The sequence below is a fragment of the Silurus meridionalis genome, chromosome 26, assembly GCF_014805685.1.
Source record: "Silurus meridionalis isolate SWU-2019-XX chromosome 26, ASM1480568v1, whole genome shotgun sequence".
Taxonomy (NCBI): Eukaryota; Metazoa; Chordata; class Actinopteri; order Siluriformes; family Siluridae; genus Silurus; species Silurus meridionalis.
The window spans coordinates 5,428,792-5,445,372 of record NC_060909.1 but is presented as its reverse complement, the minus strand read 5'-3'; the positions used below and the strand labels follow the sequence as shown (position 1 = coordinate 5,445,372).

At 37.5% G+C, this 16,581-nt stretch overlaps 1 protein-coding gene across 5 annotated transcripts in view; it reads left to right on the top strand.

Annotated features, from left to right (window-relative positions):
• The window catches only part of znf536 (zinc finger protein 536), a 180,871-nt gene that overhangs the window by 149,865 nt on the left and 14,425 nt on the right, over positions 1-16,581 (top strand). The window contains exon 7 of one of the 5 annotated variants that reach the window (XM_046840206.1): positions 8,939-11,197. The exons of the other annotated variants lie outside the window; for them this stretch is intronic. Within the exon in view, the coding sequence (XP_046696162.1) occupies positions 8,939-9,048 (110 nt within the window). The 3' untranslated portion in view covers positions 9,049-11,197. Of the gene's footprint in view, positions 1-8,938; positions 11,198-16,581 lie in introns of those variants that run through there. 5 annotated transcript variants of the gene reach the window in all.

The following is a 16,581-nucleotide window of genomic DNA, read 5'->3' as shown; positions in this document are numbered from 1 at the left end:
TGGAGAAGGAGAGGCTTATGGATCATGCCCTTTATAACTATAGTAACTATCATTACTATATACTGTATTATGGGGAAGTGGTAGACGAGTGGTTAAAGGGGTCTGGTTTGCTGGTTGAGGGGTTCAAGTTCTGGAATCGCCAAGCTGCCACTGGTGCACCCTCTCTGCTCCAGGGGCGCTGTATCTTGGCTGACTTTGAGATTTGACCCCAGTTTCTTAACATCAATGGGATATGTGAACAAATAATTTCACTTTGCAGAAAGAGTACATGTGACAATTATAAAACATCTTTCTTTCTTTCTTTCTTTCTTTCTTTCTTTCTTTCTTTCTTTCTTTCTTTCTTTCTTTCATTTTTATACTATAACTATTTATTTCTGGTATGACATTATATTATTATAATATTATATATTATACATTATTAATATATTATTATATATTTTATACTTTTTTTAATGCTCACTACAGATGTAACAGGTTGTTTTTTGTTTATGTTTTTCACCAAACACAGAATGTACTCCTTCTCTAAAGTATGACACACTGTTACTCTTACAGCCATCTGTGTAGTGTGTAGTGTGTGTGTGTGTGTGTGTGTGTGTGTGTGTGTGTGTGTGTGTGTGTGTGTGTGTGAGTGAGAGAGATCGAGTGAGCGAGTGTGAGTGTGAGTGTGTTTGGCCTATTTAAGCAGAACCCAGCTCACCCCATGTCAAGCCCTGCAAAATAGCATGATTCATACTCAAATGAGTCCTGATGAAAAAAAGTGACCTCATCTCTTCCTGTTATCAAACAAAAGGTTCTTTAAAAAAAAAAAAAAAAAAAAAAAAACACGAGTGAGAGGTGATAGCCGGACATGGGAAGAAGAATCTGGAGCACTGTACCGGACCGAATCTCATCAGGGTGAAATCTGAAGCACCGACATTTTAAAAACAAATCGGACAATAGCAACTTTTTAGCAGCAACCCTGCTTTGACCTTGTTAGCAGTGGGGCACTCTGATAATCTGCGCTTAATGATTTTTTCTCCTCCCTCGCTCACTTTTTTTCTTTTACATTAGACCACAGAGTGTCACAGTCATTTAAGACGTGGCCTCCCCCCCCCATACCCCGCACATTCCGACGCCATTATGTTTCATTGTTGCAGAATAAAGCCTGGTATTATGTTCCCTCGGTAAAGGGCACAAGTGGACTGAGTTTTTATCTGCTGAACGAATCAATCAGGATTATGTCAGTTGAAAAGAATCACAGACAGCAGTCGCCAGCAGACCAAAAGGCCTGTGTGTGAGTGTGTGAGACTGAGCGAGAGAAAGAAAACGAAAAAGAAGCCCTGCGTTTATATGTGCGATATGTATTTGCTTTCCAGGACTATATAACGTGTTGACGGAAGCGTCAAGAGATAGGGAGATCCGTTTTATTTTACGCCATTCCCTCTCTGGGAGGATTCGGAACATGGTAATTATCATTTCAGTAAAAATTATTAGGAGATAAAATGAAGATCGAGTGCCATTTCCTACTATTAATGTCGGTGGGGGTCATGCACTGGTCCTCACCAGGCCTGTGGGAAATACAAAGTGAAGAGCGCAGGGTGGAGCTTGAGGTTGGGGCTAACCCCGTGTCAGACAAGAAAAAGACAAAAGGGAAGACATAGAGAAAGAGGGAGATGTCATGACTTTTGGAGACACTTCATCAAAACTCTTTAGAAACAATAGGAATTGATAAATAGACATTTAAAGCTCGACGTCTGCATGGAACGCATCCAATAAGCATTATATGATCAAGCTTATATTTGATATATAATAAGTTAATCAATTTCCCCATGAAATCATCTATCACTCGTCTTTTCGCTTCACGTTTCAGGCTTAAGGTCATGCCCCTATAGCCCCTTAGATCAGTTCAACCCCATGTGAAGCTTCTCACACCATTAAAGCCTTAAGATAGAGCACTGAAAATTCTTATCATCATCCATGATCCTGGTTTTTTCATAACATTTTTGTTAGTACAATAGTACATTTCTGAGATGAGCTACCCTCTGCTCCTTTACTGTCCCAAGTGTAAAGAGCAAAAAAACAAAACAAAACAAAAAAACCCTCCAAATGCTGCAATGCCATTTGTATTGTATTTATGTGTGGCAAAAAAAGGTAATAGATCAAGCACATTCCATTATTCCCTTATAAGATCATTAGCAAATATAATTAGATATGAAAGAAAGTAATTTGGGCGAGAGAGGGGAGAAAGCGCTATCAGGCACAGAAGACAGATAGCAGCGTCAGTGTTTGGACTTAAATTGCTCTGTGGAGGTATTATCAGGATGACGATCTCTGCCCCAGAAATGGAGTCAGAGGAAAAGTCAGACGCATCCGGACTCTTTTTTTTTTCCTTCATTTCGTTTTTCTCGGTAGGCCACGTCAACCTGCCAGCCACAGCTCCAACACACACTCTTTCACCCAAGTTTCACTCGAGTGTGGTTTAGTGACAGGAACTGGAGGTGTTTGGGATCTAGGTGCGATCTATGTGTTATCCACCAAGATCTTTGGACGGGATTTAAGTGTTGGATTGCCAACTGGAACGGAGAACAAAATTAATTGTTTCACTTCATAATTACATTTTGTTTTTTCCCGCCCCGATCCTTTTATACGTTCGCGGAAAGTTTCGGTTATTTTCTGTTCGCGTCAACCTACGTCCTTGCGGATCAGGAGAATAACAAACGTGCTATTTGTTTTACCTGTGCGCTTTTCCTTGACAAAAAAACGCTGCGCAAATCCCTCGGTTAAAGCAGCGAGCAGAAGCCCCTTTTTAAGTGCCACATGTACGGGTTTTTGTCTGTTCCTTTTGTGTTGTTCGTAACTGCAGCATGCTTATCTGAGGGCAATCTCATCCCACACAACCGCCAAGGCACAACAGTGCTGTTTCCCTCTAGAAACACTGGATTTCTTTGACGCTGTGAGGGAGGGGTGGTGGTGGTGCAGGCTGATCCCTCTACTCTTTGTGAATCACTGCAAATGGTATTCATAAACATCCTGTGTTCATTAAAACCTTCTAAAAATATGATTTGGGTGCACTTCCTAGTGCTCAGCTTGCTCTTCTGTGTATGTGTCTGTGTCTGTGTGTGCGCACGCGTGTGTGTGTGTGTGTGTGTGTGTGTGTAAGAGCACACACACACACACACACACACTCGTATTTACATATTTATAAATAATGGTCTGTACAATGAGGTGTACCTTTGCCAAAAACAACACTTTTCCAACAGTGCCGGATGCCTGCGAGAGAACAAAGACGCCCTTCGTTACCGTATGTGTGGTGTGTGTTTAATATGGGCAGTGTGTGTTCAGTGTTCAGCAGGAGACTTAAAACCACATCTAGCCCTCGTTTGGATGGGGCAGGAAGCTTTCGGACGAAACCTAGTCAAATATGTATTCAAATAAAAGTGCATCAACGTGTTTGATCCCTACAAATAAAAGCGATCATATACTGGCATTAATCAACACACAGTCCTGTGCGAAAAGCCAGAATACGCTAGTAGAAGTGCTCGAAGTATATTACTTACTTAATTAAATGATTTGGATGAATCTTGTAGGATTGTAGTGTCTTTTCAAAGACTTACTTCAAAGAGAGAAATAAGGGTATTATAGAGGTACAGTTTGGTTCTCGAAAGCATGTGTCAACAGTCATTCGTTTGGTCTTTATTATGTACATAATGATATTTCTATGGAAATACATTCCTTATGAAATTATTACAAATTAGGAAAAGAAAGTCCAAAGCAGCAAACATTTTAATGTAAATTCGAGTGATATTACACCTTGGAATAAAGGAGTAAAGTAAAATTCATAATAATATTAAAATAAATAAATATTTACTAAAATAAATAAATACATACATTTATATTACTACTACTGCTTATAATAATGGTAATAATAATAATAATAATAATAATAATAATAATAATAATAATTATTATTATTATTACTATATTATATATTAATGTATAATATATATTAATAATTAATAATAATAATAATAATAATAATTATTATTATTATTATTATTGTCAGTAAAATAATTTTATTGTTTGGTGAAAATAATATATATATATAGTTATGTTATGTATATAGTTTTAATAACTACTATTGTGCATATATATATATATATATATATATATATATATATATATATATATATATATATATATATATATATAAAATTCATGTTAGGAAAGACAGTAGTATAGTTTGACATTTCTATTATATATTATATTATATTATATTATATTATATTATATTATATTATATTATATTATATTATATTTGTAACTTGCTTATGTAGTTCCTCTTATAAAACTTGAGATGCAGATCTTTCTCAGGTGCATTCAAAGATTAAATTGAATTATACTACAATTACACTACTTACAAGGAAATGTTAATAGAAAGGCAACTCAACTTAAAATTAAATTTAAAATAATGTATTCCTGATGTTATAACAGCTATAATTTCCATCAGTGTACTGACAGTATTGTCCTGACCACGGGACTAAATGATTAAATGGGTTTTTGATTAAACAGAAATTGTGATGTTTGTGATGTTCATGGTTTACTTGTGACTGTTTATGTAAAATATTCCATTTCAAATAACACAATTTATATATATATATATATATATATATATATATATATATATATATATATATATATATATATATATATATATAATATAAAGCCCAGATCCGATCAGCACATAAAGCATGGTTAGGTGTGACCTTGAGCTATTTTTGCATTAGACTTCTATTTGTTGTGTTTTTTTTTTTTTTACGTAGTTGTGTATTGCAGTGATAAGAAGAGGCAGTTGTGAAATGTCAGGTCTCGGAGCCGCGACAGCAGGGACGGCTCCCTGAGCGGCCTGGCCCTTGTTAACAGAGCTCGCTCCCAGCCTTGTGCTCGGCTATTGTTCCATCCGCCTCTTCATTTAGCCATTCTGTTAAGCATGACACATGTATTAACATAAGATGGATCCTGGAGCTATGAGTCCTCTTACCATATGTCTTGTATTACTTTCCAGGGCCCCCGATCTGCCTCATGCGCACCCGAGATGTGTTAATGTAGTGAAACAGAAGAGGGTGCTAGACTGCATACGCTCGTACAGAAAGAACATGAAAGAGACCCTAATCTTACAGTCTGATAAAAGATCAGAAAAAAATACAGTACTAAAAAAAAAAAATTTTTATCTTTACATGGATGATTAGAATAAAGACTCTGGTAGGCTGCTCTAAAATGTGCACACACAATGATTATTAACCTGCTGTATGATCATATTAACCAACACTCAAACACTTTACCAGACCGAAGGTTGTGTGTAACTATAAAGTTGATGTGTGAGTCTCCAGGCCACAGTGGCAGTTGTTTGGGGAGAAGGAATGGCGTCCTTAAATAATACCATTCCAGGTGGCTTAGTTAATGAAGAGTGAAAATCAAATATGGGGCCCTAATCTGTAACTCATTACTGGAACTTTCTTTAAAGGGAAGTCACAGCAAGCAGGTGCCCTTGGGAGAGCCGGCATTTAAAAAAGAAGAAGGAAAAAAAAGCAAAAAAAAAAGCTGGAAAATGTGATTTATTATCACTGCGTTTATGACTATCTTAATTTCCTCTCGGACCTAAGAGCGTGCGTTCAGACAGCTGTGAAAACATGACTGCGGTATTTTCTTTAAAGCGCTGCCAAATCAATTCATGTTCTTAAAATCACAACCACGTCATCTCCACTGTGGAAATGCGTGCAAGCTGGAGGAAGATGACATTGGAGATCATGATCTTGTTATGATGAAGTACACGTTTCGAATGATACTCAGCCTTTTACCGCCACCTTGTGGAAAGAAATATGTATTGCAGGTGGTGAGGTTTTATATTATATTATATTATATTATATTATATTATATTATATTATATTATATAAAAAAGTTCGAACTATTGGTTTATAGGTTGCCCAATGACAACCAACCTTTAAAGTTTAGAGAGCTTTAGTACAGCTTGTTCTATGTATCCTATCAAAAAAAGTCTTAAGTAGGAAACTCTGGAAACTCTAGAAATTTTGTAAATGAATTCTAAAAGATTTTTAAATATACATTTATGATGACTTTGTTTTAAAAGCACGGGTTTCACCATGTTAAACAAATATGGATTTTTTCCCCAGTAACCCATAAACTGATTAGAACAATACATTTTAAATACAGTTTGTGCAGAATGACAATACGTTAAATATACTCATTCCATAAAGTGTATAAATTAACGGTCAGAAGCAGTTAACTCCCACACACCATATATAAAGCTCAGACAAACATGACCATTCCTGTACATGTGTCAAGGTTGACAACTATCACGACTGTGACAACCACGTCCACTAGGGAAAGACACATGCTAAAATAAATGTTTGGGAAACTAGGGAAGACAATGATATTTCTCTGTGTCCACTATTTTATCTGCTTTCAGAATGCAATAATTAAAATTTACATTTAAATTTGTGGCATTTAGCAGACGCTCATGTCCAGAGTGATGTACAAAAGTGATTTGAATTATTTACATTTATTAAAATTAATAATTTAAATTGCAAAATTCCTAAATTAAATATTTACTATTAACTGAAAACCTCAAATAGTATAGTAATTTTTACAGGCACAACAAAATCAAGCAGGTATATCAAATTCATCTTAACATTTGTAATTGTTTTTAGCGCCCCCTTGTGTTGCTGTGCTGTTAGTGCTGTGGTACCCACAGGCTTCACAATTCCACCCTTAATGTAGAAAGTGTGTCTTTACACACAGCGACAACGTGAAAGCCGTAAAGACATACCTAACCAAAAATGGAGTGGAATAACTCCGGTGGCCTTTACAGAGCGCTCACCTCAACCTCACTGAATACTTTTGGGAAGAATTGAAAATCTGGACTTCAGCTTAACTTCAGTGCTTACTCATACTGTTTCAATCATTTAACCTTTGGTGTCATCATTTCCTTCATTCCTTGATTAGATGTTGAAATGTGGCTGTGGGGATTTGCTCAGTCATCCTCAAGAGCATTAGTGATGTTGAGGCGGACTGAGGAGCAGTCAGTGGTCCAGTTCATCCTCGTGAGATGTTCAGTGAGGTTGGGGTCAGGGTTCTGTGCAAAACACTCCAGTCCTTCTACTATAGTCTTGTCAATCCATGTCTTCATTAAGGTTTTTTTGTGCACAGGGTCATAATGCGACATAGTTGGGGAGCTGGTAGCTCAGTGGTTAAGGCTTTAGACAATGGACTTGAAGGTCATGAGTTCGAATCCCAGCACTGCCAAGCTAAATTAGATTTATGCTCCTTATCCCATTCATACAACTGAGCAGCTACAGGCCTTATTCAGGGGCCCAAGCGTGGCATGGCTGGGATTTGAACTCATGACCTTCGGATACAAAGTCAGATGCCTTAACCACTAAGTTGTCTAAGTGCGTCTGCCAAACGTGGTTAATGTGAATGTTTGGGTCTCTGAGGGTTCAGTGAATGTTAATACTTCAGATATGGTGGTGAAAATTCGAGGTGTGATGGTCACGTGGCTACAAACATATAGTCATTTATCTTCATGGCATTTTTTATAGTAGTATTTGATTTACAGCAAAGTTCTTGTTTTTATCGGTGTTGATGGAGAGAATAGGCTTTTACTTTTCTCTTAATCTCCATCACTCCGCCTGCATGCTGAGGTGCACACCGTGCAAGATTTAGGCTGATAAGTTGCTGGTTGAACGGGAAGGGCCGAGCGCGTGCACGCCGCAGAACGAGTAGGTGTGTCGCGGTTATTGCTTTAATGGGCGGCTCTAAACGGCGCGCGTGCTCGCTGTTATTAAAGCCGCGTGCAGGCTCCTCACCGGTTTCAATTCCCATTAGCGTCGCCGCTTATTGCGTGAGCGCCCCGCGAAACAGACGCATGTTTTAATTCCGTTTTGTCATTTTCGCGGAGGCATCTTAGAAGAACACGACACGCCGGCGCACTTTTTTTTTTTATTGCCAAATCATTTTCTCCGGGCTTGTACCGAGAATGAAATCGCATATTATTCATATTATTTACTTGGCACTGACTGCAGCGGCAAATAATTAGAAAAACGGTGTGCATTTTTACAGGGATTCAGACTTCAGCAATAACTGCATGCCTGAAAGTTATTATCCATCACATGCACTTGCACAAATAATAAAAAAAAAAAAACACCACAAGAGCCTGAATATGGATTATGAAATGAAGAAATATTCAAAGAACTCAATTTTGTGTTGTTTAATTTATCTAATTATAAAATCTCATAAGCTGTTTTCAAATAGGTCTTTCATATAAATGCATTTAAATCAATGGTCATTTATATCGCATGTCCTCATGCAGGCATCAGGATGATACTTCTTTTTTTTCTGTTTATTTTAAGTGATAATATTAGTAATATTTTGTACAACAAAAGCTCATCGCAGCAGGAACATAAGTAATAGTTCATTATAATGAGTCATGATGGCAGATATGTTTTAATGATGTCATTTCTCCATTAGGACCACATATGCATTTTGGTAACACTTTTCTTACATGCCAGCTTACAGATTATAAATTTGTAAAAATGCATGCTAACTATTTTTTGGAAAATTGTTATAAATGCAGTGCACTTTTCTACTGGAAACTTTCTCCAGCTGACTTGCTCAGGTTGTGGTTTTTTAAGCCACATCTGGGTCACTCTCATCGGAGACATAATGCTTGTGTACTTAAGAACGGTGTTACCAAAATGTCCCATTTCTCAGTAAAGCAAAAACAATCCCAGCTGCATTTTTTTGTTTTGTTTTCTTGTGTTGATTGTCTTGAGTTTGTACATAGCCTCAGTAGCCAAGTAGCTTGTGTGCATCAGTTTATCAGTGTGTGAGTCTCTAGTGAGCGGCCGATGGTGTTAATCTGCATCTGTTCTCTTAACCATAGTTCATCTGTGGGCGGATGAAGCAGCTTCCAGAAGGTTTGGACCCGCTCTTGCCTCCGAGCCTAAGCTAACTGACTCTGAGATGCAGGACGCACCGCTAATCAGAGAATAAATCGCAAGCAAGAGCAGGAGGAGGAGGAGGACGGCGAGGATGATGTTGAAGAGGACAAGGTGGAGGACAGAGATGAAGATGCTGATCATGACAATGACAGGCAATGTGATGTTTATGACTCTAAGTTTGAGTTATGGAAAGAGATCACAAAAATGATGCTCCCTGAAGGACCAAGTGAAGAAAAAAGATGTTGTTGTTTAGCAAGATGGATAAAGTTACTTTGGGTCCTGTGTGTTTTGTCTGTTCAATTCTGCAGTGTGTAGCTGATATACATACATACATACATACATACATACATACATACATAACTCTTTTTATTTTTTAATTTTATTTGCTTAGTCACACATTCCTTGCACCAAAATGTTACTCTGACAGAATTTCCAGTGTCACTTGAGAGACTTTCCTCCTTTTTTTGGACAAACTGAGCTCTCCATAGTTCTCACTGCCTGCTGAAACAATGCTACATGAGTGTAACTCGTACCTGGCTCATATCTCAAAGCTCTCGGACTGTGTATTTGAAGACCAAGCACACTTTCAGCAGTTCTTTTTAAAAACTTCTTATACAAACAGCCAGTGTGAGGATGTGTGAAACAAGCATGCGCTTTTTGGAAGCAGAAAAAAAGACTATATGGATGTACAGTTTCGCCTTCCAAAATTGAAGGACTGTGGATTTTTTTTTTCCTCGGACCTTGGACCTTCTAGCCGTGTTTTCTTTCGTGATGTGTTTCAGAGCATATCCAGGACATGTGTTCAGAGCTGCTCTCGGGGAAAACAGAGCGCGCTTAGGCACAAACGTCTGAGACATTCCTGAAACCCAGCAGTGGTGATAGCTGGACTAGTTGGCACAGATCTTAAAAAAAAAAAAAAAAAAAAAAAAAACAAGAACAAAGAAAGAAAAAAATGACCTGAATCTTGAACTCTGAAAAAAGGAGAACACAAAACCAGGTTGACTTTCATCTCAGTCATTGAGAATCTATTTGTAATATACTGCCACCAATCAGTGTTGCAAAGTGTTACTGACTACTGAAATGGTTTGATGTATTTACTTGTTAAAAACAATTAAAAAAAAAAAAGAAGAAAAAGCAAACATACATGCGAGAAACACAAATATTGTCTAGCCTTAGATACAGTCATGCGTTGTTGCATCTACAAAGCTATCTGTTTTTTGATTGTAAGCCTTAGATTGGACTTTTTTCTTTTCTAGTACTGTACTTTTTGCCTTCAACATTGTAAAGATAACATTACAAAAAGAAAAGACTGACAATCTTCTCATGTTGCTGCAAGCGTATGTCCTTACAGTATATAACCCAATGTCTCGCAGAGGCAACGAGAGGCTATCAACCTCCCCTCCCCACACACATCTTTTTCACTGTGATAGTATCTAAGAATCCAGTCTATACGGTACACAGCTAACTAAACTAAAAATGAAGGTGTGTATGTGCGTGTCTGTGCGTCCCTTGACATTGTGAAATTTTTTCTCTCCGTCACTTTGTGAACTCCGGTGACCTTATTTGGTTCCTTCAGGCACACTGATCTCATTAGTGAAGGTCATCTCAAGTTCCATATTGCTCTGAACAAAAATGTATTTTTACCACAACTAACCGACTAACCGTGTACAGACATAATAACGGCGACACAACGAAGAGAACAGATCGAGTTCAGTTTAGTTCATTCAACTATTGATATGGTGTCTTTTATTTCTTAGATAAATATCTGTGCAAAAAAAAAAAAAATCTTGATTAGTTTTCGCTCCATCAATTTTGGAAACAAATGTCTAGTGTATAACGAGTGGAGGAAACTAGTAAATGGTGTTTAAGATTGGATCTATCTATCTATATATAAATATATATAAATATCTATGAAATGACAGGTTCAGTGGTCAGTGGGATTAGACAGATATTGACCAATCAGAGATCCATATGTATGTACACTGTTAGTAGGAGATCTGGGCTCCTATGTGTGGTACTATATAGAGCTAAAGCACAGCGTGTTTCAATCTGGGTCTTACTGAACTGAGCATTCCACCTCTGAACTGTCTTGTGAGCTGTATAATTTTCTTTGTTTGCTGTACCTTCATGGCAGATGCTTTGTTTTGTAACTACTGATCTGTACTTATAATAAAAAAATAAAATGTATTCCAACTATTATACAATGATCTGTTATGCATTATGTATTAAATATGACTGGTGTAATGGACAAATTATCACCCCCTCCCCACACACACACACACACACACACACACACACACACACACACACACACACCTACCCCTAAAAAAACCCTTTATGATTCTGTCAGCTCTCAAGCCTTTAACACTAATGAATTAGCCAATTTATGAAATACATTATCCTTAAATATAAAGTAACAATCTTTACACTACTCCTATCTGTGAATCATCATTATGATCTGTGTATTTCATGTGAAACTTGTTTTAGCACCAGATGCCCTTACTGATGCAACTCCCATATTTATCCAGGCTTGGGACTGGTACTGAGAGGGGTGCACTGTGATGTGCAACCCCAGCACCTGGGTTTAGTTCCTTATCTGTCTTCAACATGACAGACAAAGATACTATCCACTATGTAAGTGGGACGTATACTTAAAATATAAAGTAAATTCCTCAAGATAACAAAAACATTATGTAATAAAATTATTTTGTCCTGGACGTCTTTTACTAGATGACTGTTGATGTTGATGATTTTATCTACTATTAACATTGTTTTTCCATCAAAGGCTTGTCAATGCAGGTAGTCCCAGAGTTACGATGGTTCGACTTATGATTTTTCGATCTTATGATCTTGACAAAATGTATACAAATTAAATTTACACATATTGTACATTTTGTGTGGCAGGTAAATATAGCAGCTTATGCTCTGACCTCCACTCGTGATCTGGTGCTCGTCCATGTGCCCACTGCCATATTGTATAGTAATTACAGTATGGTACTGAAAATTGCTGTTTTGCTAAATTATTAACAAATTACAATATACTACCTAATACTGATCACCATTCTTTGAAACTCCTGGGTAGGCTGGACTTTTTAAATAACTATAGGGTCATCGGAACACATTCCCATAATAAGTAGGGGACTACCTGTATGAGTGCTACGAAGGCTGGTTTGAGTTTTTAAGGTTCTAGAGTTTTCATAGAATTGCACAAAATGCCTTTTTGGAGGAAGATGATCATCAGAAAATGTGAGCATGTGCACAGGTGTTTCTAATAAACTGGACAGTATCTGCACATGAATCCAAAGTGAGTGCTGAAACATACAGCCATGTAAAAGCTTCCAGGATAGCTTGTGTGTGTGTGTGTGTGTGTGTGTGTGTGTGTGTGTGATAGAGGAGGCGGGACAAAAGCAGTGTGGACCATGACAGCTCATATTACCATTAGTGCCCCAGGCCTGGTGTAGTGTTAACGCTTAGACCTGTGAAAGACAGACAGGAAGCACGGCTTTTCTCCTGCTGTGAGAAAATATGCAGTGCTCACACTCCTGTCCTCCTACATTGCTTCTAAACTTGCATCTCTGTTATTCTGTAGTCAAAACTTTGTACACATCCACATACTTGTGTGTGTGTGTGTGTGTGTGTGTGACTCAGCTTCCCATGAAAAGTCCATTACATTTGTTTACTTATTTATTTGCAATTCGATGCCTTAAACTCAAATGTCAAAGAGGAATAATATTGTCAGGTTTAATATTATTCATACAAAAGCAACAAAGTATGTGTTAGTTATGTTGTGTGGTTATATATATATATATATATATATATATATATATATATATATATATATATATATATATATATATATATAGTGTGACTAACCAAAAATAATAACCATAAACATTAATGCTTTATTTGGTAAGAAATCCCGTGTAGACTGTGTGCTTTTGTGTGATTTTTTTTCAAATCTCTACATTTATTAGAGCACTTCAGTACAAATACACTACAGTCTGGGTATATATTTAGCTAATGTTTTCATGCCGCTTTCACAATAGCATCTATCAGGATTCTTTAACAATAGCACTAATGCCCATAAAGTCGATGGTTTAAAAGCTCAAATAGTTTTGTGCAAATCCATTGAATTATTTTTACTTTTTCTTTAGCTTGTGCTATAGAATAGCATGTATGTTGGTCTTTATACAGGTTATATATTTATTAAAACAGTGTCATGTTTAAAGTCTTTAGAAATGTACTACTGCACAGCTTAATCTTTTCTTTTCATCCTCATGAGTTGTGATTGTGGACATTTTAGTCTAAGAAATCCATGGCAGTTCAGTAAGCAGTCCATGATTATAGCAAATGGAGTGCAATTATGGTCAAGTAAACTTGTTGCATAATATTCTTCTAGCAAATGTTCTGAGAAAAATATAGATATTTCTGACAATTCTGACTTGTTACCATGGACTCTATGCCTTTGCATTACTGTATAAAAGACTCAAAAGCTACTTATCTAAATTATTAGCCATTTGTTGGTATTCATACACTGTACTCATATTTCCCAATGATTTTTACAATTTAAACAGTGTTTGTCTTGGTATATCGAAATTCAAAATTCATACATTTGGATGCATCAGATAGTATTCAGAGTATTGGTTTGTGATTAAATCTATTCTCTAGGTGCTATAGGAACATAATCAGGAAGGATGGGGTGATATGTGTTTTGGAAAATGATATAAATGTATCAGTTTGTATCTGTTTGTAGTTCAGTTAGATTTAAATTCTATAAAATGTTATTTGTATAAAACACACTGTTATAAATCAAGTACACAGGAATAAAATTATCGAAAATATATATTTAAATTAATACATTTATCTCTAGAACCTGAAACCTAATGAGCAAGGTAGCGATTATGATGGTAAGGAAGAACTCCCTAAAATGCTAGTAGGAAGTAACCTTGAGAGAAACGAGACTGAAAAAGGGAACCCATCTGCATCTGGGTGGATATCCATTATCATAGTTTCATCAGCTGTTAACTGATGAAGACTTGGAAAGTCATAAAAGTCATTGTAGCTAACTTTGTATTCACTGCAGTCCAAAGACATCTTCATAGTTACTAATTGGAACCATCCAATGTAATCTTGTGTACCTTTAAGTTGTCTATATGGAGCCATCTTCAAGAGCAGTGAGTGGCTTCCAGTTGATGAGACCTTGAGTAGGACACAGGGCATCAGTAGAAGAAGGCAATCAGGATGGATCAATAATTTCTGGAGAGAAGAACGGGACAGGATCAGAATAGTTGTCTTCAAGGTTGTGGAATTAAGTTAGTTCCTGGTATCACTGCTGTTATAGCAGCTATCAGCATTTACCTTCTCCCCAGCTGCTCTTTTCCTTCTTTTGAAGTTAATAGGAGAAAAATATTGCAGCTTGTCATGTAACAGAGAAAGTCCTGAAGGCTTCCTTTGGAAGAGGAGTTTTATCATTGTTACAAAGTTCTTCTAGTGGTGACACCTTTCAAAAATACTTAACATCTTCATACAAAAATGTTCACCATGCAAATAATTACAGTACACAATCCTATGTGAAGTGTCGGCCATACTAGATCATATGCATGCTGGTAATATAACAGTAATGTGTGACTAGTGGACTATGGTTAATCTCATTCTGCCCAATCAAATTCCACAATTCAACTACACTGTGGTGTAATAATAAAATAATAAAAAAAATACTTATAACAACATTATGTGAAACATGTAACGTAATTTCTGGACTATAAAGCGCACCCATATATAAGCCGCACAATTTGACTAAGATTTTTTTTTAAACATAAATAAGCCGCACCTGTCTATAAACCTGTCTACATTGAAACTAATGAACTTTACACAGGCTTTAATGAAAGACAGTATCTGTAACACGGTGTAACGGGTGAAATATGTTGCGGCTCCTTTAAGAGCAGAGCGGTATTTTGGGAAAAGCCTGCTGCCGCATTTTTCCGCTATTACTGCATGTGTGCAAGACTGAGGAATATGTCCTTATTATTTTCTGATGCTCATTTCTAAGTTTCTTTGACTAACCCGTAATGCTGGTACCAAGAAAAATAAAAAAGCACGAGTTTTGGAAACCTGTCTGTGCTTATATGATTTCTGTCGCAACTGGAGTTAGCGAGCTCTCCCTTCACCCAGACTCAACGTGCTACAACGGCTTGTATCTAAACAGTAGCCTACCAAGAAAGTCATTGTTCACTGTCTTCCTCCTTCCTTTCACAACTACTGTATTTCCGTTCGGAAATTTCATTGGTCTAATGTTATGGGGTTCAGTTTTTTGGCTTGAAGTTTGTGAAACCGGGAAAAATCCAGGAAAAATTAATAAATTAGCCGCTTTGTTGTTTAAGCCGCGGGGTTCAAAACGTGGGGAAAAAATTGGCATCTTACAGTCCAAAAAATACGGTATATAGGACAGGGATAGTTTCAACCCAGAATGACACATTCTGAACTTGTAACGTTGTGTATCATGTGATGAAGTGTTCAATCTTTGCCCTTGTCAACTTATTTTCTATCACACAAGACTAATGTTTCTATGATGTCATTTACTGTATGTAGGTGAAAAGGCACTTCTCAAGGACAGCAGGACATCATCCCATCTGTTTCACAAGCATGGATTTACACACTCATCCTGTTTCAGACCGGTGACAGAGGCTATTGTGTTAATAACGGGAAGCATACACTATGCTAGCTGTCTGCTCTCTTAGTTTAATGCGAGGAAACAATCCTCTACACACACAGCAGTGTAGCGTGTACGAGCATTTCCCTAACACAGGGCCTTACTTTACTGTTTTCATCCGCTCCGAGTTACCGAGGTCTCAAAGGTAAGAAACCAGATCTCCTTTAGTCTGATGGGATCCATATTTGAGTTAACCCTACATCAGGACCCTCACAAGGGGAGCCGTCCGAGGTCAATGCCTGACTAATTTTTAAACGGAGGAACTACATTAGACCAGATGTAGAGGGGCCTGGTCCCAATAAAACTCACATCCTGCAAAAAATATAACCGTTTTATTCGCCGTTCTTGTTTCGGCCCCCTTACCTCCGTCTTTTTTTCCCCACAGAACAAATCTCATGACTGTGATGTGCTATCATCGAGTGCAGACTTAAAACTCCACAGAAATAACACGGGCACTGGATCTATCTCCACGAGACAGTGAATAATGGACGAAACGAGTGTCAGTATGCACATCTCATCTGCAATAGTCACATATGGAAGCAGTTAGTGAGTGTTTAGTAGACACTAGAGGCATTTGGTACTCATTGAACCTCTAATGGTTCTCATTGGCCAGGTGGAGTGTATGAATCTCAGTCATCTGTATGGGCAGTTTAGCACATTCCCGTCAGATTTTCATCTCTTTGTACTTTCCTTGTCTTTATCCTTTCTTCAGCAGCTCCGGCCCATCTTTCACCTCGCCTCATTCTCCATTTTCGTCCTTTTGCACTGGCGCCATATTGTGCAGCTGTGTGTGCGGGCGTGCGCATGCGACTGATGTGTTTAAGATGACTGCGCGGCTGGGTTGCAGTGCGCCGGCACTTGTAGGCAGGCAGATGG